Consider the following 24305-nt stretch of genomic DNA (forward strand, 5'->3'; position numbering starts at 1 on the left):
TAAATGTTTTTGATACCAGTTTTTCTGTTTTGTTTGTTTTAGGCCTAGTGCCTCTTTGATAACATAAAAAAGTGCTGAAACTAATTCATTCAGACATTCAGATGTTGTGGGTGTTTGATAAATAAAAATTCACCTGCTGAACTTATTAAGTGGTGCTGAATTTGTATGTATTTTTTTCAGCACAAGAATCGTAGCTGAATGCTTAATTTGATAAGAATCAAGAGATTTACTTCAACTACTTTATCTTATCTACTAAATATATCCCTATTTGTTAATTACATTCAAAATCCTTATCTAATTAAACAACTTAATATTCCTTATTCAAAATCCTTATCTAATTAAACAAAACAACCTGATATTTTCTATTCAAAAATTGTTTTTAACAATAGTATTTTTTTTGCAGTAATTTTCATCCACAAACATTTATCTTTTTATATATATTTTTTTGTACAGATAAATATTATTTATGTGATGCAGCTTATCCACACACACGTGGCTTTATGACACCATATCGAAATATAAGATATTGGTTGTCTGATTTTCGAAATGCTTCTCGTCCAAGATCAAAAGAAGAACGCTTTAACCAAACACATGCAAGATTGAGAAATGTAATTGAACGTGCTTTTAGACTATTAAAAACTCGTTTTCCCATTCTCAAAACAATGAAACCATACCCTTTTCCCACACAAAGAAACATTGTCATTGTATGCATTGCTCTTCACAATCATTGTCATTTTCATACCTAACAATTTTAAGTTAATTAAATCATAGGTTTTATTTCCTTTTTGGATTAAAAGATAGAAGGGCAAAATTGTACCATCTAACTTATTAAGTATTAAATTATGAATATTTATCAAACAGTATAAATAGATTCAGCATTAAGATTCAGACATTCATATATCTCTTTTCAGTACTTAAATTTCAGCAAATTAATTATTTCAGTATTCAGAATTCAGAATTCAGATTTAGTGTTATCAAACGGAACCTTAGTTCGAGAGTTTAGGATAGAAAAGAAAAGAAGGAAAACTAAAGGTACGTGAGGAGAGAAGAGAAGAGGAGATTGTTATGTTATTTGGGAGTTTTGAAAATTAATGAAATGATTTTGGATATAAAAGTCATTAAATATTTGTTCAAAACCTTTTTAAGGACAAAATAAGTTTTTTAAAAAAATTTGACAAGTTTCCTCAAAATTTCTTTTCATTTCTATCCAATTTGGGAGGAAATGTTTTGCATACCGCTCATCTCTCTGGATTCTCTCATTTCATTTCTTTTCTTTTTTACTAAAAAGTAACAAATAAAGGAAAACTAAACTTTCTCTTATTTTCCTTTCTTTTCTATCCAAATCCTCAACTCCCAAACGAAGCCTTAGCCATTAGGGAAGAAGGTTTTACCCACACAAAAAAAAAAAAAAAAAAAAAGTCAAGGAAAAAAGGTAAAAGGAAAAAGAAGGAAAGAGATGTTGGGACCTGAAACTTCAAGCACTTTTTCCAAAAGTGCTACAGTATATTTTTGCAAAAAAATTATTGCAAATAATTTACTATACAAACACACTCACATAATAGGCAAGGATATGCATCTTGATCAAGTCATCTGAATAGGATTCAACTTGAATTAGTGGATATCTAATCCATCAAATTATATGTTGATCGGATCACATCCGGTCAAGAAGTTATACAAATCAGATTCAAATATCATTTTTTATGACTCGCGGATATCCAATCTAATTCGCATAGTATTTTTTATTTTTTATGCATAAAATCCACTAATTCATAGTAGTTTTATCTATTATTTCTTATTTTTATATTTATGTCCTCTTTCTAGATAGACTTTCTTTGCATATGGTGTTAAGTTTTTAAACATATTGTCATATAATTTGTGGATAAAAGAATTGTAAATGAAATATCGAATATTATTTGCTTGAATCAAAATAAGAAAAACATATAAAGTTATTCTATATTGCAACAAAAAAATATTGATTAATTTTGACTAAAAACTCATATTTAAGTGCAGCAAATCACTTACATGATATTTTGAAACTCTAATACATTTAAATTTTATTTTATTTGTGGGATTTATAAGTTTTTTAATTTTAAAATTTAGATACGAATCGGGTATCCAATTGATCCAATCTGCATAATCCAGATCTGTGCATTTGCGAATCCAAATACGGATCACAAAATGAGTCACCCAATTTTTATGGATCGGGATCGTGAACACTCCTAATAATAGAATTTGGTTGATGAGGAAGGTTTAAGGGTGGCAACGGGGATGGGTACCCACTGGCATCCGTCTTGGGAGGGTAGAAATGGGGCGGGTGGGGGAGAAAATTTCTCCCTGCCTTAAAATCGGGGAGGAGGGGTAACATACACCCGTCCGATTCCCCGCATACAAAAAAATTTATATATATATTTAAATTTATAGATGTATATATAATACATATATATACAATATAATAATTTAGTTATAATCCAATTCTTAAGTTAGGCTGATGAAGAGAAAAGTTGTCTTTAGTTTATTGAATATGAGAAATCAACTTGACTGAGTTTGTTGAATACTGGAATGTAACTCGAGTTACTTGACTTATTGTGTTTTGTTTCCATATTGACAGTTTGTTAATCTTATTTAGTGTTGTTTACAATTGTATTATTGTAAGTGAATATACAATTGTGACTTGATCCTATTACATCTCAATCGGATGTTTTAATGTCATTTTCATGGTATTGACAGGTTGTATTTTTTCTTTAGTTATTAGTATTTTGCAACTCGTTTGAATGGATTAAAGTTGAGTACATGAGCATGTCTTTATTGAATATTTTAAGATAGAATGAATGATAAAATTGTCCCATAAATGAACAGATTGTTAAATATGGTAAGTTAATTCCTTCCCTCGCGAAACGAGGTAGGAGATAGGGGCAGGGAACAAGGGGAGTTATTTGACAACCCCCGCCCCATGGCCACCCTTATGGCTAGTTTGGATGGAAAGATTTGAACAGAAAAGATAAGAAATGAAGGAAAAGTTGACTTATCATGTGTTTTGGAGATTTTCATGAGATAGAAAAAGAAAGGAAGGGAACGGATTTAGAAGGATAAAATTTGCGCTACAATTTAAAAAACTTTTCCAGCCAGATTCGGGCAGAAAGCGAGAGAAATCTCTTGAAAGCCTACTAATACTTTTTAAATACCCATCTTGTCCTTAAAAAGCTATGGCATGAATTTGTATTGACTTCGATGTCCAAATCATTTCATTTCTTTCCAAAACTCCCAAACAACATTAGAATTATTTCTCTTCTCTTCTTTTCTCTCATAATTAAGTTTTCTCATCCTTTTCTTTCTGTCCTAAACTCACAAACTAGCTATTAGAAAGGTTCGATCATAGTCTTTAATGGGCTCTTAATCATGGATAGATTAATTTTATTTCAAGGCTGCCACAATAACATAAAGAGTTTTTTTATTTTTATTTTTTCAAGCTGAGCTAGTGTTTACGTTGCTCTTTTTTTCCCCCTGGTCAATGAACACTACTTTTTACAACTGACTCACCTATGGGGAAGAGGAAGGGGAACTGGGCAAATCCAACTAAAGTTTAGAGGGAACTAAATCATTTTCGTACCAAAAGTGCGTATGTACTACTAAATCTAGATCTTAAAGAAACCACATAAGTGATAATTATGAAAGTAGGTGTCAAACCTTTGACCCCCCTACCCTCAAGGCACTTAAGTGCCTTAGTTGGTAATGACATTATTTAAGTTATCGTAAGGTTTCTAATTTACTTTCAAACTCTTGTTGATTCTTAACTGTTATAGAAAATTGTCTAATACTCATTGCTTAACTAAATTAAGAGACTAGTTACACAAATAATCAAAAAAATTACTATCATTAGCATAATGTACCAAAATATGTATTCCTTACGTCTCATTGAAAGTGTCATATTTTTCATTTTAGAATGTTCCAAAATGTTTGTCATGTTGACAAAGTCAAAGTATTTTTTAATCTCTTCTTTCAATATAGTCCCTCTCTTATAATCATATGCATGTTACTATTCAAATTCAAAATTTAAATTTGTGAGGGTAAGATTGAAAAGAGAAGCACAAACATCACAATCAAACCACTACTTTTAAAAAGTTGAATTTCCAAAATATGAGAAAATAATTGGGACGAAAAGAGTATAACTTTATTAGATTCGTGTAGAACAAAACATGTGTCAACGATACGAGATCTAGCAATGCAACATGTATATCATCAATCATTGAACAAGTTTTCTTTATCATTTTGCAAGATCTTTATAACTGAGGACTAGGGGAGAGGCCCGCGTAATATGCAGGAATTGGTACCTATGTTGTGAAAAAAAGTATCCAAGTAGTAACTAACAAATTTGAAATGTCTTATTAAAAAGAAAGTGAAAAAACTGCGAGAAGTATTAGAAGTAATAGAAAGTAATATAATAATTTTATCTACTAATGTATTGTAATGCATTCAATTTTTGAAAATCACTTAGTAGAATTTAAAGTTAGTGCAAGGATGAAGGGAAAATAAGAATAGAAAATAATATAATGATATAAGAAAACATAACCGCACAATAATGCATAATTTAAAATTATCTTCAATCATAGTAATTTCACACAAATTTGACTAATGCAACCATTATATGGAAAATTATTCTGGCATGAATTGCCAATGAATATATTCTACAAGCATTTTTTAAATTGACTTCATTTAAAAAATTTTCTAGTGAATTCTTTTAGATAGTGCCTATAACAAAAATATATAGCATAAAATGGCTTCATGTATGGTGTTGCTACAAGAAAGGATGCTCACTTTTTTACTCTAACTCATGGAATGCAACAAATTACATCTGGATGTACAATTCTTGAACTACTTCTTAGAGATTATAACTCACATACCAAAAAGGAATAACACATTTTTTATACAGTAAATTATTACTAACAAAATTGTAAACAAAAACAACAAAACAATTATGCAAATTAACCAATCAAAACAAATCAAATTAAGTAAGAGAATAAGAAGCCTATCTCCTTAATTACCTAGAGCCAAAAATGAAAAAGAAGCAGAAGAACAATAATATATTGAACAATAGTTACATTTTAAAGCACAGGAACGATGAAGAAGAATTTCAATCACATTGCAATTATGATTGCCCGATATTAAAACATAGGAGACTAAAGAAGAAGAATTTGAATCACTTTGTAGTTATGATTATAATGGTCAAGAAATAATTAAGTCTTGTTACGGACATTTAAATTGTCTTAATTTCATACAAAATCCAATTATTAATGATGCAATAACATGTAGCTCATCCAATGATTGAATAAAGGGTGAAATGGTTATTTTCTAGCTTCAAGTCTTTGCATTATATTCTTATACAATTTTCATAACTAATTTAAGAATAATGTGTGGAATTACTAAATTATATAGGAGGTGGGATGAAAATTTATGAACAATTATGTCTAAAGTGTTTTTTTATATAGGGAAAATCGTTCAAAATGTCCCTTACATTTTGTAAAATGACTTTTTCCGTCCCTCACTTTTAAAAGTGTAATTTTACATCTCTTATAAATTTATATTGGTCAAGTCTGGTCCCTATCTAAGTTTGTGAATAGTTTTTGACCGAAATTCATCACGTGCCTTGCATGTGATCATTTTTTAGGAAAAAAAATTGTCAAATCAAAATTTATATAATCCATCTATAGTCCCTTATATTTTACAAAATGTATTGTTTCGTCCTTCACATTTCACAAAATAAATTTTTTTCATCTCTCATATTTTACAAAATGAATTTTTTCATTCTTCATTGATCATGTGTATGAATAATTTTTTTTAAATATATATATATTTAATTTCACATGAACAGTACGAATAACATCTAATATATCTCTATTTGATTTCATCTAAACAGACTAATTGTAGTTGTACATATGCTATTTAATAAATATATACATAGGTTTAAATCTAATAATTTTATCTTAAACCCATATATATATAAATATATATATATATTTGATTTTACCATGTGAATCTATTCAATATTTATAATCTTTTCTATTTTGGTAATAATTAATTTATTGAGTTATGTAATTAGGCCATCTAATTAATCGGTCCTAACTCGAATTCTATAGTTATGCTAATAAATTGTAATTTAAATTTAAAATTTTTACTCGTCACCTTTAAGACCAACAGATGAATTTCTTGCATTGTAATTATCGTAAAATTTGAAAGTGTCAATCACTTATTTCTTATTGTCATACTTTTTCTTTGCTTATTTTTTCTGTCCAAATTTAATTCGATATAAACACTTGATAATAATTATGATTAAATGTCTTTTTTGTTTTTAATTTTCAAGTAAAAGAAAATAAACATGAGTGAAAAACTAATAAAATTTTTTAAACCCCTGTATATATCTATTTTAATTTCATCTGCACGGTACGTTCAGGTGAAATCAAATAGAGATATATTACATGCTATTCGTATTTTTCACGTGGAATCAAATAGATATATACATGAGTTTAAAAAAAAAATTATTCATACGCATAATCAATGAAGGATTAAAAAATTTATTTTGTAAAATTTAAGGGATAAAAAATTTATTTTGTGAAATGTGAATGACAAAACAATTCATTTTGTGAAATATGAGGGAAAAAAAATTATTTTGTAAAATGTAAGGGACCATGGATCGAATTAAGTAAATTTTGATTTGATAATTTTGCCCTTTAAAAATGATCACGTGTAAGGTACGTGATGGATTTCGATTAAAAACTAGTCGAAAACCTAAATAGAGATCAAATTTGACCAATATGAATTTATAAGAGACGTAAAAGTACACTCTAAAAGTGGAGCATGAAAATAGTTATTTTACAAAATACGAGGGACATTTTGAACGATTTTTCCTTTTATATATGTATAGAATGAGTTGCCTTTAATAATGAAATTTGGAAAAGTTAGGATATGTAAAATTTGGAGTTGTTTGTCAAAAATTATATTATTATTTTTTTGGGATGTATAGTAACACTCCAAAAAATATATACAATCTCGAATACACCTAAAAAATAATAAATTTAAATAAAAAATTATAACCTCTTTTTTCTTTCAGCCACCATCACAAACCACACATCACGACAACTATCCACCACTGTCACCACGCCGCTCCTTTTTATCTCTCCTTCCTCTCATTTTGCTCCGCTTTCTTTCTTCTTCCTTTTTTTCCCTCCTCTCTTCCCCTCCCCTTCCCTTCCTTTCCCGTCGGTGGAACCTTTTTCCGGTCATGATCCTCTGGTCGTGAGTTCCATCTTAGATCTGGTTGCGGTTGGAGGTTCGAGACTGAAAAGGGTAAGGGGTCAAAACTCTGGTTGGTCAAAATCAATCCTACCCAGACTATTTAAGAAGAAACTTCTTAATTTTGGTTGGTCAAAACTCAAAAGATAAACTCATTTTTGTCCAAGGCCACTAGTACTGCAGTATTTATGGTCTTGTTAAAATTCAATTCTAGCCAGACTATTTAAGAAGAAGAAACATGCTCCTAATTTTGGTTGGTCAAAACACAAAATATTCATTTGAGTCCAAGACTAGCTCTACCAGTCCACTAGTACTATTACTACATTAGTTATTGTCCTTTTGAAATTCAAAGCTAAAGTCGCTTAAAAGAAAAAAAAATCCAAGCCAAAGTAAATTGCCTAACAAGGTGAAAAATCACGAACATCAGTTGGTTTTTCAATTCCAGTCCCTACCTCAACTTTCAATTACGAGATGATTACCCCTTCCATTTATTACAAATTTGTAATCTAGTCCTTTGGCAGACTCAAAAGTCAAAAGAACAATATGATTAGTTTCTTTGAAGTAACAATTCCGACATTGATTAGACTGAAAAAGACAAAAACAATGATCTCGCTGGACCCCAACTCCTTACGTGTCATGTTTATATTAGGCCACTTGCCAGCTCACTTTAGTCACAACCAAGGCCACAGTAGTATTCCTAGCTGGCGCCTCCGGTGCGCACTGCACTATCAAACTACTCTCCGCAGGAATTGCTAAAATAGTTCTTCATCCTTCTCAAATGTTTGTTTTCAACACCTATATCTTGCAAATATAATGGTACAGCCCCCTGAAATATTTTGGTTTGGAGTACCTCTTAACTCTTTTTGGTCATTGGCAGCCCCTTTCCTTTTTCTTTTTCTACGCGGAAAATACGGGGACATATGCAGGTTTACCATGCACCTCTTAGCAAAACATGTTATGCGTAGGTTACATCACATTTTTGAAAGGCTTATCACGTATATCGAAATTAAAATAAATTTTTAGAATATAACTGTGTAGCAAAATCTTATGTTATAGTAAAGAGCCCTTTATTTAAACCTTTTCTTCAAATGTTAAAAATTATTTATTACTTCATAAAAAAAGTGATTAGCGTATATCTTATAATTTCAAAACTTAAAGACATGTGACAGACAAAATGTAGTAATCCTAATAACACACAGAAGTGTACGAGATAAAGAAGAATAGGTTGGATGCTTGTAAGTTGTAATCAATCCTCTTACTACAAATAAAATAATCAAATCTAGTAGATAACATATAAGTAAATTTTGCCTATAACAGTAGGTCTACATCGAAAAGCAAATATCCTAAATATTCATAGCTTGGAGTTAAATATTCCTGAAGAGATGGAGATAAACGCCAAGAAAAAGCCTCTTCTAAATAGAGATTTATTGTCAAATTGTACTGTTGTATATGAACATGATGGGCTAATAAAGATTTATCGAAAACATGAAGGAGCATATAAACAAAATTTTTTTTTTAAATACTAGTATAAAACCACTCCGGAAAGGAAAATAAAGAAATAAAAACAACCCCCGCCGTCAAATTCTTGATCTCGCACTGGCTATACAGGCTGTAGCTGATTGCTCATCAATTCTTCATCCAAATCCCAAATATTGTGTGAATCTCAGCTCCATTTTTATTGTTTAGGGACTAAGCATTTTACTTTGGGAGAATTTCGATTTCTAACCGAGTAATGCAATAGGCTGGACGAACTATTCACTTGCATTTCTTCGCAATTTTATTTGCCGAATAATTTCGCCGGAATCGGAAAATTCTTGAGTAGTAGATGTTACGGGAGGAAGTGATGACCTAGCTCTTTATGCTAATTGGATTAAGTTGAAAGAAATGGCATCGATTCGAAGAACGTTGTCGCCGTACCACGACCGGCCGTATCAGAACGGAGGAAATCCTTTTTCCGTCGAATCGGCTTCTCACAAGGTGCTATATAACGGGAAAGCCTCATCAACGTTACCTTCATTCGGTCTCGGCATTCTTAAATTCTTCGCGGGAGGCCTTTTCCCTAAAAATTCGCGAAAAGGCGTGAATTCATGGAAAAAGTGGATTTATAGGTGTTCGATGTTTTTCTCGCTAGGGTTTCTATTAGGTATGGCTCCATTTGGCGGAGTTGAGGATGTTAGACGCCGTGATTTCTCGTTTGACGAGAGTTTTGTCGCTAAGCCTGTGGAAATTGTTAAGGAGGAAAATGTGAAGAATTTAGTGGTTGAGAAGCCAGAGGAGAATTTTGTGGTGGATAAAGTTGAATTAGGGGTTGTTGATGTGAACAAGAGGTTTGATTTTGTTCCGAGGAAGCAGCTGATTGTGGTGACACCGACATATAATCGGGCGCTTCAAGCTTATTACTTGAACAGGTTAGGGCAGCTCCTGAGGCTGGTGCCGCCGCCCTTGTTGTGGATTGTGGTGGAGATGAATGCGGCGTCGTTGGAGACTGCAGATATTGTGAGGAAGACTGGGGTGATGTACAGGCATTTGGTGACAAAGAAGAATTTGACCGATATAAAGGACAGGGGCGTGCATCAGAGGAACACAGCTCTTGAGCATATTGAGCGTCATAAGCTTGATGGGATTGTTTACTTCGCTGATGATGACAACATCTATTCACTTGAGTTGTTTGAGAGTCTGAGAGCAATCAGGTAACTTGATTACTACTCGTATTGCAAGTGTTTTTCAGTAATTTGTTATTGTTTGTAGTATTGCTTGGGATGCAATAGTGGTGCTTTTATCATGGTCTGGCGAATGAAACTTGAAACATTACACATATCAATTATAGGATTATGTATGACTTTGAAGGTGGGCTTATTAAAAATGTTGAAAAGCTGAAATGTAGTACTGTGTGAAAATTGTATTGGTAGTAAGGGGCTGTGTAAACTCTGGGACATTGGCTTATACATGTTTTGATTGAAGACATAAACATAAATGTAGAAGAGGAATTATGTGATAAGGGGCAGGCAGCTGTGGCTTCACGTAGATGTTGAATTGTATGATGTCCTAGCATGACTTGGTTATATGAGAGGTACAGTTGGAACGGTAAAAGAAACATATTTAAGATTTAAATTGTTTACTAGAGGTCAAAGTCACTGTTGGTCTTGATTTATTTGCTTTTGAGATCACAAATATGATAGATCCTGTTCTTTCATTGTTATAGGACCCCTCTGTATAGAGGGAATCGATCATAATACATCTATAACCTTCTAGATTTTTGTTGAATTTCTGCACTAGCTGTTTTTTCTTCAGAATTTTCCTTTTGTTATCAAGTATTTATTCAGTTATTATAAGGAATTATCCAGTTTTAAATCAATTGTTGTAAGAAATTATCTTCTGACACCCCCACCTCCCCAACTGCCTAAAGTATGGGGTTGTTAAGTGATCTTTTTGCTTTTCCTAACTTTTACTCTTCTTCCTATATAGTCGTTTTGGTACTTGGCCTGTTGCTATGCTGGCGCAGAGTAAAAATAAAGCCATTATGGAAGGTCCTGTCTGTAATGGAAGTGGAGTAATCGGATGGCACACAAATGAGAAGAGTAAACGACTTCGTAGATTCCATGTTGATATGTCTGGATTTGCTTTCAATAGTACAATATTGTGGGATCCAAAGAGGTGGAAACGCCCTACTTCAGATCCAATTCGGCAGTTAGACACAGTGAAGGAGGGTTTCCAAGTATGAAGTTTAGCTTTGCAGTTTACTTTATGCATTTAATTTTTAGAGTGTCATTTACTCAAATTTTGTTTTTGAAATGGCTAAATTCTCACGTTTAGAGCACAGGGTCAAAACTAATTGACTAGTTTGCTTCCTTACAGGAAACTACATTTATAGAACAAGTTGTTGAAGATGAAAGTCAAATGGAGGGTATCCCTCCTGGTTGTTCGAGGATAATGAATTGGCACCTTCATTTGGAAGCTCGTGAAGTTTCTTATCCTAGAGGCTGGCTGCTTCAGAAAAATCTTGATGTTGTTATTTCAAATAATAGCTAATTTTTATGCCTACAGCGGACAAAGTATGTGTGATCCTGGAGGTATGTGTTATACTTGTGTATAGACTGTCTAATGGTTTTAACCCTGCAAATTAGATTTATACAGAGAGTTGTCATTCTGTGAGAATAAAAAGCAACGGAAGCATAGTAAACCTTTTGACTGTCAAGAGCCTCCTAGACAAGCAAACACACATAAAAAGTTTAAACACTGGGTAATAATTGTTATGTGATAATCATTTATGTGATTGGAGGTTGTTTCACATGATAATTGCTGTTGACATAAGCTTCTATCTGATATTTCTTGTACTTTGCAAAAGAAAGAACAGCTAATTGATACTTTCTCTATGTGATAGCTCATCTCGTAGTCTGGTGGAGCACCTTCATGTGGGAGCAAATTATTATGCAGTGACTCCCAGCAAGTTGAAGCAGCTCTCAAAGAGATATGCTAGAGCTTGTTCATTAATCTTTTTCTCATCTCATGCCACGTCCAGCAAAGAGCAGAGGATACGCCAGCAAAGGTTGAGGTGGATATTTTTTTTGGGGAAGTGCACTTTGTTTTTGTTGTAGAGTTTTGATATTTGTTCACAGTTAAGGAGTGCTGAGCAGAGGATATGCCTGCAGCAGAAGTGCATTCTATTTTTGTTGTAGAGTTTTGCTAACTGTTCATAGGTAAGGAATGTTGCGGCTGCCTACACCAACCTTATGCAGGTAGCTTTGCTGGATACTTCTGAGATACTATTGCACATTACTGTTAATGTGCATGAACTAGGACTCGGATTAGAATGAACAAATATGGTCTACATAGTTTTGAATTCTTTTATTCTCTTTGGTATTTACATCGGGAATGCTCAAGAACTTTTCTGTTCAATAGATTCCTGTTCTATATTAAGGAAAAGCAATGGGTACAATAACTTGTACGTGCCTGAGTAAGATTAGGGGTTGGCATGTCACTTCATCAGGTGCTGAGAACGTAGCAATGGTATGTGTAGGTTTGGCTGCTTTATGCTGGTTAAGGAAAAGCAATCACGAGCGCCGGAGGGGAGAGGAAGAGGAGGAGGAGGAGGAGGAGGACGCAGACAAATGTGTTGTGAGATATTTTTCTGTAATGCGCGGTATGTAGGAATACTATTCCCGTAATGAGAAAATGATCATTACTCCATTTCTCTTGTTTATATCGTTCTTTTAAAAGATCAAAAAAGAACAAAAGCCAATTAAAAGTTCCAACATCAGTTACGAATATATACTGCCTCCATATGGAAGAAAGAGCACAAGAGACAATCCCATTTTAGAAAAATTTTTTTTTTGAAGACATTAAGATATCTACACACGTTTATCTAGACGTACATGGGTCAGCGGACACTCCGATTTTCTTACCGTTGTCCCTGTAGTTGCATGTTTAGAGAGCAATGGATCCTCTAAAAATGGGAGAACTATCATTTTGATACCTCAATTCTTATACTTACTCATGTTAAGAAAATCGTAATATTTAGTGCATCGATGTCCCACTAATATACATTGAGTATAAATTACTAAAATGTGCCAAATACTAAAACAAAAGTTGTCACTTGTCAGAGAGAGAAAAAAGAAAAGGAATAAAGTCCATTAAAAGTTGGAAATATTTTTAAGAAATTAAAGGATCCAAATATGTTAAACGTGTAAAATAAGCTGCTCAGTCAAGACTAATTCTATGAGAGTCAAGACCAATTCAAGACTAATTCTATGGGAGCCCACGACTTTAAAAACACAATAGGGGGCGATAGATACAAGGGATAATTTCAAAAACCTCCCTCGAGCTCTCTGACAATTTCATATAAATACCCTCTAATATTTCAAATTACATCGATCTCATCTTTCACGTAGACATGACCAAGTGTCATCATCAGGAGCATTCAAATGACCAAATTGCCCTGAACAACTTGTGCCAACAAATATTGAAAATATGAAAAAAAGAAATTGCTTCAAATATAGTTTGTTTTGCTACTTGGCACCAAATAGTTGGAGGTATATATGCTTAAAGCGCCAAGTAGCACTTGCAATAACATTATTATCTGAGAAAAATCAAAATAGCTTTACAAAAGAAAAAAAAAAATCAAGGAAGTAGAGGCTCAGCCATTCGTGATATTACATTTGGTAAAGGGTTTGTGTAAAAAAGTGATTACTATAGCACAATTTAGATTCCATCAAAATCACTAGAGGTAAAAGATCAAAACTTTTTTAGGTTTTTAAAACTATTTACATGTTTTTTAAGTATTGATTGTTATTTATTATGTTAATAGTAATTATTTTCTTAAAGAGACAAAGAGGGTATATATGTGTCAATACTTTTGCTTCACTTTTGAGATTAACAGGGACTGATTTTATTAATGAACATGTCTGTCAATCAAAGAGAAACTAACGTGACTTTTAATATCAGAGGGCGTTTATGTGAAATTGCCTGAAATTATCTCTAAACATAAATATGAAAATTTTTGAAATTTTAAAAATCACGATGTGAGGTGAGCCATCTTTTGATTTGTACGTATAGAATTTTTCTTTCCATGTTTTTTCTTACGTGTATCTTCTAGCTTACATCATGAGTAGAGCGGATGACCAAAAACTGAAATGAAAATGATATATCGATTATTTAGTAGCAGCACAAGTAGTTACTGGTTACTACTAACTTATCATGGGTTGGTATGTAAAGTCAGATATTCCAAAAACGTAAGCTTGTCCGATGCATCGGTTGACAGACTCTCTCACGGTCACGGTCACGGTCACAGGCCAGCTTGCAGTCCCATCCGCTTCTTCGGCTTTCCTTCCCCACTCCCCAGTACATCTCCCCGCTTCCGGCGGTAAAATTAGAACAAAAAAGCTACTAGTGGTGGTAGGGTAGGAGTATAATAATTTGAGCTCCAGCCGGCTTCAACAGAATTTGATTTCTTTCCAGATTCATAATCCTCCATATCTTCACCACTCGAGATGTAAATTTCTTCTTTGATCACTCTTCTAAATCTTCTGGATCTCCTTTTCTACCCAAAATTATCACCTCCACCTGGATCTCTCACCTCCATTGTTAGTTTTTACCTCAAGTCCGTAAGCGTTTTCCTTTTCAATCATTTCTTTTTTTTACTTGCTCATTTGTAAGTTAAAGTTGAATCTCAGCTCTTCATTTCTTTGTGAAGCTCATTTTTCAGGTGAATTTTTTTTCCTAAAAGTTAATTAATTTCGTGGAATACCTCGATTTTAACGAAGCTATGCAGTAGGACTGTTGCATTTTTCATTTGAAACTTATGCATTTAACGTTGAATTGGTTAAATTTCTTTGTAAATTTGTAAAATTTTGATTAATTTATGTAACGAAATTAATCAGCTCTATGCTTTCTAGATTAGTAAGGTAGTAGTAGAACTTAGTAATATAAATGTCATCGCTGCTAAGAACGCTGTCGCTGTACCACGATCGGCCGTATCAGAACGGAGGAAATCAATTTTCCGTTAACTCGCCGTCTCACAGGGCGTTATCCAATGCCAAAAGTTCGTCTCCGTTGTCGCCGTTCTTTCCCGGTGTACTTTCACAAAAAAGTTCGCGTAAAGGCATGAGCTCGTGGAAAAAATGGTTTTTTAGGTGTTTGATATTTTTCTCGCTGGGGTTTCTATTAGGCATGGCTCCCTTTGGGGGATATGAGGATGTTAAAGGCCGTGATTTCTCGTTCGAGGAGAATACCATGGCAAAGTCGGCAGAAAATGATGAGGGGGATGTGAGGAATTTGTTGGTTGTGGAGGCGAAAGGTGGGGAAGGTTTAGTCGTGGATAAAGTTGAATTACGGGTTGTTGAGGAAAAAGAAGTGAAGGAGCGGTTTGATTTTGTTCCACGGAAGCAGTTGATTGTGGTGACACCGACGTATAATAGGGCACTTCAAGCTTATTATTTAAATAGGTTAGGACAGGTTCTGAGGCTGGTGCCGCCGCCATTGTTATGGATTGTGGTAGAGATGAATGTTGCATCGTTGGAGACTGCAGATATTTTGAGGAAGACTGGGGTTATGTACAGGCATTTGGTGACTACCAAGAATTTGACGGATGTAAAGGACAAGAGCGTGCATCAAAGAAACACAGCACTGGAGCATATTGAGAATCATAAGCTTGATGGGGTTGTGTATTTTGCTGATGATGATAGTATCCATTCACTCGAGTTATTCGAGTGCTTGAGAGAAATCAGGTAACTTGATTATGATTAGCATTGCAACTGCTTTTAGTTTTCTTGTTATTCTTGTACACTAATGTTTGGGATTCTATTCTGTGATATTTGTGCTGCGCCAGTTGAATGAGAGTTCAGACCTTATAACTGCTCAATACAAGCCTTATCTCTGCCTTTGTTGATTGGTCGAAATCGCTGGAAACTCAAAGCATAAAAGAAGAATTCTATGACTATCGTAATTCCATTGTGGCTTTGTGTAGTATTGAAGGATTTCAGAACTTTAGGTATTCTGCTTAGTAATTAAGTATGCACTACTAGATCCTTCAAGCTAAGGAAATCAAGGAAAATTGACATATAATAACATCAGAAGAGTAACACAAGTGTGGCTTCATTGAAATGGTGCACCTAAGCTCAGTTTCATTATTTACTGTTGATTTAGTTGTTGTTTGCATCTAGAAATATGATATATGATACATCCTCTCATTTCATTATTTATGAGTTGGAGTAATTTAAATTGGAGTTTATATATGTAATTTTTAGACATTTCCTGAAAGAATTGCTGACTTTTTATTGTTTTTCTCAATCGCTTTTATGATTTTTTCGGGGTTTTTCGTTGTTTTCATGTTTGTTGTGTGGTAGTTTTTCTTTTTCTTTTCTTTTTCATGTTTATGTCTTGTATTTTTCTATATTAGATTAGGGAACTTTTTATGAATTCTAAGAGAGGAGAGCTTCTATGAGAATTGGTCCAGCCTCACATCTTTCTTAAAATTTTAATGCTCTTAAGAGATGGAAGTCGATAGTTAAGTTCTTTGACTAATCCTTAACATTGATGATGTCAAAAGGAGATCGATGAGGTCATTCAAGGCAGTGTATTTGGATGCAGTAAGGAGGAGAAATGGACTCTTGACAATCGAATTGGATGGTTATCCTAATTTGTTTGTTTGCCACATGAGTCTCCTTTGTTTATTTGGTGACGGGAGATTGTTATTTGATTTCTTGACATTGATGCCATGTAATTTTTATCTGATTGACGAGGCAGTTATATTTTCTGATCTTAGCTCCCTACCTGAACCTCAAGAAAATAAAATTAGTGAGATGAAAGGAATCGTGTTCCTCTTTTCTTGCCATAACTTTCCTATTATTCTATACAGGCGTTTTGGTACTTGGCCGGTTGCAATGTTGGCTCAAACTTGGAATAAGGTGGAGTTGGAAGGTCCCGTCTGTAATGGGAGTCAAGTAATTGGATGGCATACAAATAAGAGTAAAGGACTTCGTAGATTCCACATCGATATGTCAGGTTTTGCTTTCAATAGTACAATATTGTGGGATCCAAAAAGATGGCAACGTCCAACTTCAGATCCAATTCGGCAGTTAGATACTGTGAAGGAGGGTTTTCATGTATGGATTATGTCTTTGCAGTATAAATTATCCATTTATGTTTGGGATCCTTATTTTGTGCAATTGATGGGTTCTCAGAACCAGAGCAGATGGACAAAACTCAGTTTTCATTGTGTCTCCTTACAGGGAACCACATTTATCGAGCAAGTTGTAGAAGATGAAAGCCAAATGGAAGGCCTTCCTCTTGGTTGTTCAAAGATACTGAATTGGCACCTCAAGCTGGAAGCACGTGAACTTTTTAATTCTAAAGCTTCACTGCTGCAGAAGAACCTTGATGCTTGAGCTAATTGTTGCAATTTACACTGGCCAATATACCTTTTGATGCAGGTATGTGTTCGAGATTTGACTCTGATGGTTGGCCATGGTTTGGGAACAAATTATTCTCCTGTGTCTAAATCAAGTAAAAGCTAAAAGGAAACGGATTATAGTAGGCCTTATGATGGACAGAAATTTTTCTAAGCAAACAGAGACAAAGAAAGAAAGTAGGGTAACTTAGGCTTTACGTCAAGGATTATCGGATGTATATGTTATTCCTCTCTGATTCGATATTGTTGCACTTGCTATTATGACTAGTGAAGTGTCTCTGTTTTCTCTTGTTTTAGTTATGAAAAGATATGACTGCTGATATTACTATCTTTCTCTGCATGTTAGCACAGCATATTGTGGTAGACCACCTTCATCTAAAAGCAGGGCATTGCATCATGTGATCCTCCACAAGCTGAAGCAGTTCATGTTGGAACATAGACGTTGAAGCAAGAATCAGGAACTTTTGTTTGTAGCTGTTTTCTGTTTTCATGCCATTTTTGGTAATAGCGAGGAACATTCCGTATAATGGTGGAAGGTGGATATTCTTTTAGTTTCTTCAAAAATTTCCTTTTTATATTTATCATCATTTTTTCAGTGAATCACATGGTCATAGAATTTTATGGCCTGGTTCTTGGGAGGATTACTCCCCTAACATCATGTGCAAGCAAACTCCTTCCCTACCCTAATCAGAAGCATGATCATTAGTTGCTAAGATTTGCTTCCGCTTCCCCAAGTTTGCTCCACCAGACACCCACCCTATGTCCTGCCATCATTTACTTGCAGTCCTAGATAGAGGCAGCTGCAGGAGCAGGATCATCTTTTTTTTTTTTTCCTCCCTGGACACGATAACAATTGTATAACTTATTTTATTCTAAACTATAGGGGAGGAGGAGCATAGTAGGAACAGGATCTTCTGCCAGTGTGTTTTCTACGTAAAGCCCCTTGAACTTTTGACTCAGTTCCAATGATCACTTTCCTTGCCAAACAATCTGGAGTCCTTTTCAATGGGGGCCCAAAAGTCAGACAATTATGGAGCAATCTCTAGTCTTCGATACAAAGTCCTTTTAGCCTAAAACCTCTTATCTTTAGCAAAATTCCTCCATTGGTTGCTGCGCCATAGTTACTCTAAAAAGCTAGCAGGCAAGCGATCCTATTGCCTCCTATGCATACATCAGGATGGTAATAGCTTCTATATACTCTGATGTGGTGGCCTCTTGACTGGTAATTGTAAATGAATTAGGACACATGAAAAGGAACAAGTCTTTTATTTTAACTGCTCCATTCTTCTCCTTGCCATTTCACATGGCAACGCTTAAGAAGTCTGCCGTGAAATAACTGTTATTTATTGTTATGGGACCTTGTGCAGTACCACATGAAATTAAAGGGATTGCATGTTCATCTCAGTATATACAGGCGGTAATGCGATCAAAAGGGTGTATTATACCATCTCAAATATGGAGTGATCGCTTGCTCTAAGCGTAAAAGGATCGGTGTTCCTTTAGACTTTGATAGCAAGCGCCTACTTTTGGCTGCGATATTTCTTATATGAGCTCTACGATAGTGGCTACAGCTTACAAGGACAATAAAGTTGAGAAAATGGGGATACCTTAACGTTCACAATATCATACTTTTAAATATTTTGACAATGTTGCGTAGAAGTTTCCAAAACTACAACGCTTGCGTTTAATATTGGAGAAAGGATAGAAGCACACGTCTTAGAACTATCACCATTACGCAGGAAAAAAAAAAACACAAAAGCTGAATTAAATCCACCCTGAAGGGTTGTTGGGCGTTAAGAAGGCTGGATGCTAGGGGATTTAATCATTCTGGATGGATTGCATGCTCATTCCTGGAAAAGGGCAAGTTCCCAACCAAACTAAGTGGGAGGGTACACCAATATCATTTGCTGCTTGCTTGTCCGTGGGCAAAAATCATCGCAAACAATATGCAAGCAAAATCCATAAACGAATAATCTCTCGTGTCTACAAGCAACAGCTTTTGAGAAGAATTAAACTTCTTTATTGATCATAATCGCTAAGCTATGACATGCGCATCGACACGGTGATTAGAAATTCTATGATTTGGTGCAGAGGGAGAATTTCCGCCCAGGAAATTTTTTCCAAAACACCTTGTGCTGAGTGACGGCCCAGAATTGTCCAACCTTTTCGGGATCAGCACTAGAAGTCCTTGCTCCAAATAAATTGTAACGCAGATATTGGCTGGAGCCGGAACTCCCAGTTTCAACCGAGCTTGCAGGGACTGGAATCCTGGGATCAAGCAATTCCCAGAGAGTGAAGAAAAAGGTTTGGTGTTGCAGATTCCAGAAAACATAAGGGTCACGTTGGCATTGCTCCATGAAGGGAAGAGCTAGTGTCTGGGGGATGCAATGAAGATGTAAGATGTGATTTCTGCAGATGTGGTTCATCGACAAGGTTGAGAAGTACCAGCGTTGATCTGCAAAATTCAAACACAGAACTTTCACTGGACAAGACAACTGAAGGACACCCACCATACTTGCCAAGACATAAAATGAGATCAACCAGCTTTAAACAAGACCATGAAAAGTAAACCTTCATATCAACCAGACAGGAGTGCACTATTTAGACGAAGGTTGACATTATTTTGGCTAAGAGGAATGAAACTTAAAATTTCTGATAGTTGAATTAATATGATAATGCTATGCTCGGAGACAATATTGCATACCACAACCATATGATTACAAATTTGGAGTAGTTTCAGTGCACAGAACTTTTGAGTATTGGTTTCTCCAGGTTGATTTCAGTAGATTTTTAACACAACTCAGGAGTATCACGATACTCAGATTAGTAATAGTACACTGATAATGGTTAATAGTGTCAAACAAACACCTTCCATTCACCTTTGCCTTTTTACTACCGTATATACTTCCAGAAAAACTTTGAACCATCATTAGAATGATGGTGCAACCAGAAAATATTGAAGATATTCCTAATAGAATTTCAGAGAGTACTTTGAAACATAACCAAGCATGATCATTTCCAAGAACACCCGTTACCTAGTTAATGAATTTCTCACACTAGGTTGGCTTGCATAGGTAGCTAGTGGTCCTCGAAGGTGAGCATATTTGTTAAGAGCACTTTCAAGCTGGGGTGATGGCAACTGCAAACAGAACATGGGAAACAAAAAAAGAACGTTGAAGATTATGGCATGCAGAATTCAAAACCCGAATTATACAATCATACATTAGGTAAATTATATAAACGCTACCTGCAGTAACACACGGAAGGAATGAGGCTGGGTTTGTGATACACATTTCAAAAACCCTACCCACAGCTTTGGCATTCTCCATACCTGCAGCCAATGCACAAACTCTAGGCCATAAATTGGCGGGCTGAAAATTCCAATTACAAGCAAACTTATTCTCAGCCTCACCTTGAATAAACATCCAGGCTATGACAATTTTTAAGAAGAATAAGAAAAGGAACAGCAGAACATACCTGTCTACTCACAAGTTTGGACAGTAACTCCATGACAAAATCCACCTGCACATGAAGTTAAACCATGCTGTTGTTTATTGCCGACTACATTAATCAAAAAGCTGAATTATGCACAAATAAGAAATCACAATACCATCGCAAACAAATAATAGTTATATCCTGTTCACAAATAGCAACCTAGTTATCTACTTAGATTGGAATATTTTCAAAATTCCTGCTTCAGTTCTCATTCCTTTCACAGAACATGCACAAGAACCTCTTATCCTGTTAAAAAGCAAAAGGTAAAGAGCATATCCATATTTTCAAAGCAGGGAAGTGAAACACCATACAAGTCTTCTAGTCTCAAACAATTACGTTGAGAATTGGAACATCAATTATGAATAAGTACATGGACAAAGAAAGAGAATAAATACATGGAATAAGAGGAGGACTCAAAGGCTTTAGCAATACCGCTTTTTTGGACTTTTTTTTAGCTCTTGTTAACTTTAACAATAAAATTGTTCTTCAAGTCTCAAACACTTATGTGTGAGAATTGGAACATCAATTATGAATAAGTACATGGACACAGAAAGGAAAATGCATACATGGAATAAGAGGACTCCTCAAAGGCTTTAGCAATACCACTTTTTTGGGACTTATTTTTAGCTCTTGTTAACTTTAACAACAAAGTTGTCATAGCATACACTTCAGTAATGAAAACTTGTTAGCAAGAAGTAAAGTAATTAAGTGCTGGCACATAAAATAGCTTATTTGCGGACACACATAAAAGACGTTGGGATACTATATCTTAAAAACTGGCATAAAGGGCATTAATGGGCACCACTTCAACTTGGGACCACCATGTTAGTGATAAAATAATTTCTTTTGATAATTCATCTCATTCTATTTGGCATCACTCCATTCCACAAGTAGTACTGCATGGTCCTTGACAAATTTTTCCATTGTAGTTTATGGTGAGTTAGGATTTTTTTTTTTTAATTTATAATTCCTGAATAAAACCAAGTTTTAATTGCTGTACTAAATTACGAACTTGATGGAAAGGACATGGTTGGATGTCTAATTTGGAAAGTGTAACAATTTAAGCTTACTTATTTTAAATGGGGTTTGCACTGACTTTAGGTGCAAAACAGTACAAATACCCTTTTAGAATGAACAGCCAAAAATCATTGCCTCTTCATGAATAAACATACAAGTGTGCGCCTTCCACAAATTTTCCATATTGATTATTCAATTCTAGTCCTCATCGTATTGGAATCATTTGTTAGCTGACCTGCATCCAGCGACAACCTAAGAAAGTTGATCTCGAGAAACTTCATTTTTTTGCTCAGTTATGAGGTAGTTCAACATATTCTCTGAAAGGTAGTAGGATGTCAAGGAATGCAGCTGAACAGGGAAAAATATTTTACCAGAGCAGGGAAAGCATCAGTAGTTTGAATCACAGTCCTCATGAATAGAAGTGGTAGAGGAGTTTGATCCACCTAAAAAATAAATATGCATAAGCTAACCATTCTCCAATTTACAAGCTGTAACATGCACATACTTTAAACTTTTATACCATCTGATTTAAGGCCTTTGCCATGACCTGCTGGGTGAAAACCGTTCGCTGCTCAAAGCACACTGAGCAAGCATCTGTAATCTGAAAGGCAAAAAAGGTTAAATTGCTTCCGATGTGAATTATGTAGATTGATAAGCATCGGATGGAAATCATAAGAACTGGGAAAAAACAAAAAGATTTCATTTACTCCACTAAGCATATGCTCGCTGAAGATGGAATCTCTTGCTTTGGATTCTTAGGAATCCAAATAAACAATACACATTTTCCTGACACTGTCGTGGATAACCATGAAACCTAACCAAATTATTTTGAATTGCCATTGCTAAATACCAACCTTTTTAAGTGGAAGAAGATCTCTTTCAGGATTAATGTCGTGTATTGCCACCATCACTTCTGCCGGTGTCAAAGCGGGACCTGTATGAGCAGAACCCTGCCAAGAAACATTTTGAATCTGAAAACTTCCGACACCAAACTGGAGAAACTTAGAATACAATTCAACCAAATATTGATGCTAAAGTTACTTCCAGAAATGAATAATTCTGGACAGTTAATTAAAAGTCCGACTAATGCTAAAATTTATCTATTGCTTGCCAGCTCAAAATAAATTCAACCAACCGTACATGAATACAGTGACTCAAGAGACATCACAGCACAATCCAGGTTTGACAGCACAAGTACTAATATTTCATCTCAGTAAAAATTATTTAATTCCCACTAATAAGCTATGACCATATATTTGCAGACATAGTATTTACATTCTGCATTTTCATCTGAGTACCTCTTAAATCAGGATAGACAACATGACATAGACAGGCAAATATAATATCTTCTAAAGACATTGATGAAATAAGGATATGTTCACTATCAAAAGCAACTCGCAGTAATCTCACAAGCAAAATCCACTTGTTTGATTGGATTAAACTTAGACAAATTTGAACAGTTGGGGTTTGAGGAGAATGGTGAATATATGCCTGTACATGTGCAAAAAAAATTGAATTGAGAAAATACAATTAAGCTGTAGTTTATTATGACTAGGCAACACTCAAACATAAGTAGACAAACATGCACAAGAACTATACAATGACGAAAAAATTGAAAGTAATCCTGATAAACTTAATGTTGGATAAAAATGGCCTAATGTGAGATATATCTATTGCATTTACAGCACATTTTTCATTTGGTTTAATGATTTCATAGGTTATCAAGTATAAGAATATCTGTTATTCAGTCAGTAATCCTCAAGAAGGTTCTAAATCAGTTCTTTGTTAAAAATCTCAGACAAGAATTTCGGGACATGTTCGATGATCATTTTCACTGGATTCTCTGTGTCCTCTAAATGTCGAAACTAAAGATAAATTGTACAGAGGACGTCCATCCCTGAGATGTTATCATGTAAAAGCATGGTGGAAAGGATAATTACAGCGGATAGTGATGTTGCCACGGTATTCCTCAAGCTGATCAACAGTATGTGCTGTGTGTGTATGTTGTGTAAGCAATATACTCCCTTGACAAGAAACAAAACTAACTTTTTTTGTTTTTAATTTTTTGTAAGTGGCAGGTCTTGAACCCAGGACCTCCTACTTTCAATCCCTCCCAACTTACCACCCAACCCAATCCTCCCCAACAGAAACAAATCTAACTTAACATGCAGTGGAAATATCTTCATTAAACCAACCACTTAACTACTTCCACATAGAAAAAAGCAACAGTTCATAAAGAAACATTGAGAATTTCACCTGCCTATTCCATTTTGAATGGTTGAATATTGTTTAGGACATTCCAAAAGAAATAGAGAACAAGAAAATTGGAGGAAAGGGACATCACCGGTGCCATAAGCATGACCATGTATAGACACATCTTAAATGATAAGAAGATGCAAACAGAAAGAGCTGTAACAGTAAGAATGAATTCATACCTGTAGTATGTGGGCAAGTGCTGTCTGAAACTTATCCGGTGGGAGGTTAACCAGCTGAGGAAAAATAGGTAAAACCTGATACGTAAGAAACAATCCATTATCCTTTGTAAGGTTAAAAAAGATAGTCAGCTTCAAGATTACCCCTATTCAAATTATATCCACACCATATA

At 34.6% G+C, this 24305-nt stretch overlaps 3 protein-coding genes across 12 annotated transcripts in view; 2 read left to right on the forward strand and 1 right to left on the reverse strand.

Annotated features, from left to right (window-relative positions):
* Positions 1–8827: 8827 nt before the first annotated feature.
* Positions 8828–12471, forward strand: LOC113714669 (probable beta-1,4-xylosyltransferase IRX9H). 2 transcript variants are annotated; one of them, XR_003453765.2, is made up of 5 exons: positions 8828–9974; positions 10750–10999; positions 11140–11354; positions 11666–12020; positions 12302–12471. XR_003453765.2 is itself a non-coding variant. In XM_027238651.2 (4 exons), exons 1-3 carry the CDS (start codon positions 9169–9171, stop codon positions 11311–11313), a joined length of 1230 nt encoding a protein of 409 aa, XP_027094452.1. In that variant the 5' UTR covers positions 8828–9168; the 3' UTR covers positions 11314–11354; positions 11666–12471. The 2 variants fall into 2 exon arrangements, 1 of the variants encoding a protein (XP_027094452.1); XM_027238651.2 differs by having other exon boundaries at positions 11666–12471.
* A 1481-nt stretch (positions 12472–13952) lies between these two features.
* On the forward strand, positions 13953–18540 carry LOC113714670 (probable beta-1,4-xylosyltransferase IRX9H). Of its 3 annotated transcripts, XR_003453766.2 has the most exons (5): positions 13953–15506; positions 16637–16883; positions 17010–17210; positions 17540–17724; positions 18072–18540. XR_003453766.2 is itself a non-coding variant. In XM_027238655.2 (4 exons), the coding sequence occupies exons 1-3, from the start codon at positions 14710–14712 to the stop codon at positions 17163–17165; spliced, it is 1200 nt and encodes a 399-aa protein (XP_027094456.1). In that variant the 5' UTR covers positions 13953–14709; the 3' UTR covers positions 17166–17210; positions 17535–17788. The 3 variants fall into 3 exon arrangements, 2 of the variants coding, with proteins under 2 accessions (XP_027094456.1, XP_027094455.1); XM_027238655.2 differs by lacking the exon at positions 18072–18540 and having other exon boundaries at positions 17535–17788; XM_027238654.2 differs by lacking the exon at positions 18072–18540 and having other exon boundaries at positions 17540–17788.
* Positions 18541–18995: 455 nt separating this feature from the next.
* Positions 18996–24305, reverse strand: part of LOC113714671 (uncharacterized) — a 34373-nt gene continuing 29063 nt past the window's right edge. For 4 of the 7 annotated variants that reach the window (XM_027238657.2, XM_072068299.1, XM_027238658.2 and 1 more), the window contains 8 exons: positions 24136–24210; positions 22555–22650; positions 22221–22301; positions 22072–22143; positions 20666–20710; positions 20436–20519; positions 20224–20327; positions 18996–19643 (listed from right to left, as the gene is read on the reverse strand). In XM_027238657.2, the coding sequence (XP_027094458.1) occupies positions 19526–19643; positions 20224–20327; positions 20436–20519; positions 20666–20710; positions 22072–22143; positions 22221–22301; positions 22555–22650; positions 24136–24210 (675 nt within the window). In that variant the 3' untranslated portion in view covers positions 18996–19525. Of the gene's footprint in view, positions 19644–20223; positions 20328–20435; positions 20560–20665; positions 20711–22071; positions 22144–22220; positions 22302–22554; positions 22651–24135; positions 24211–24305 lie in introns of all 7 variants that reach the window. The other 3 variants (XR_003453767.2, XR_011822244.1, XM_027238659.2) reach the window with 2 other exon arrangements.

Source organism: Coffea arabica, chromosome 10c (assembly GCF_036785885.1).
Source record: "Coffea arabica cultivar ET-39 chromosome 10c, Coffea Arabica ET-39 HiFi, whole genome shotgun sequence".
NCBI classification, from domain to species: Eukaryota; Viridiplantae; Streptophyta; class Magnoliopsida; order Gentianales; family Rubiaceae; genus Coffea; species Coffea arabica.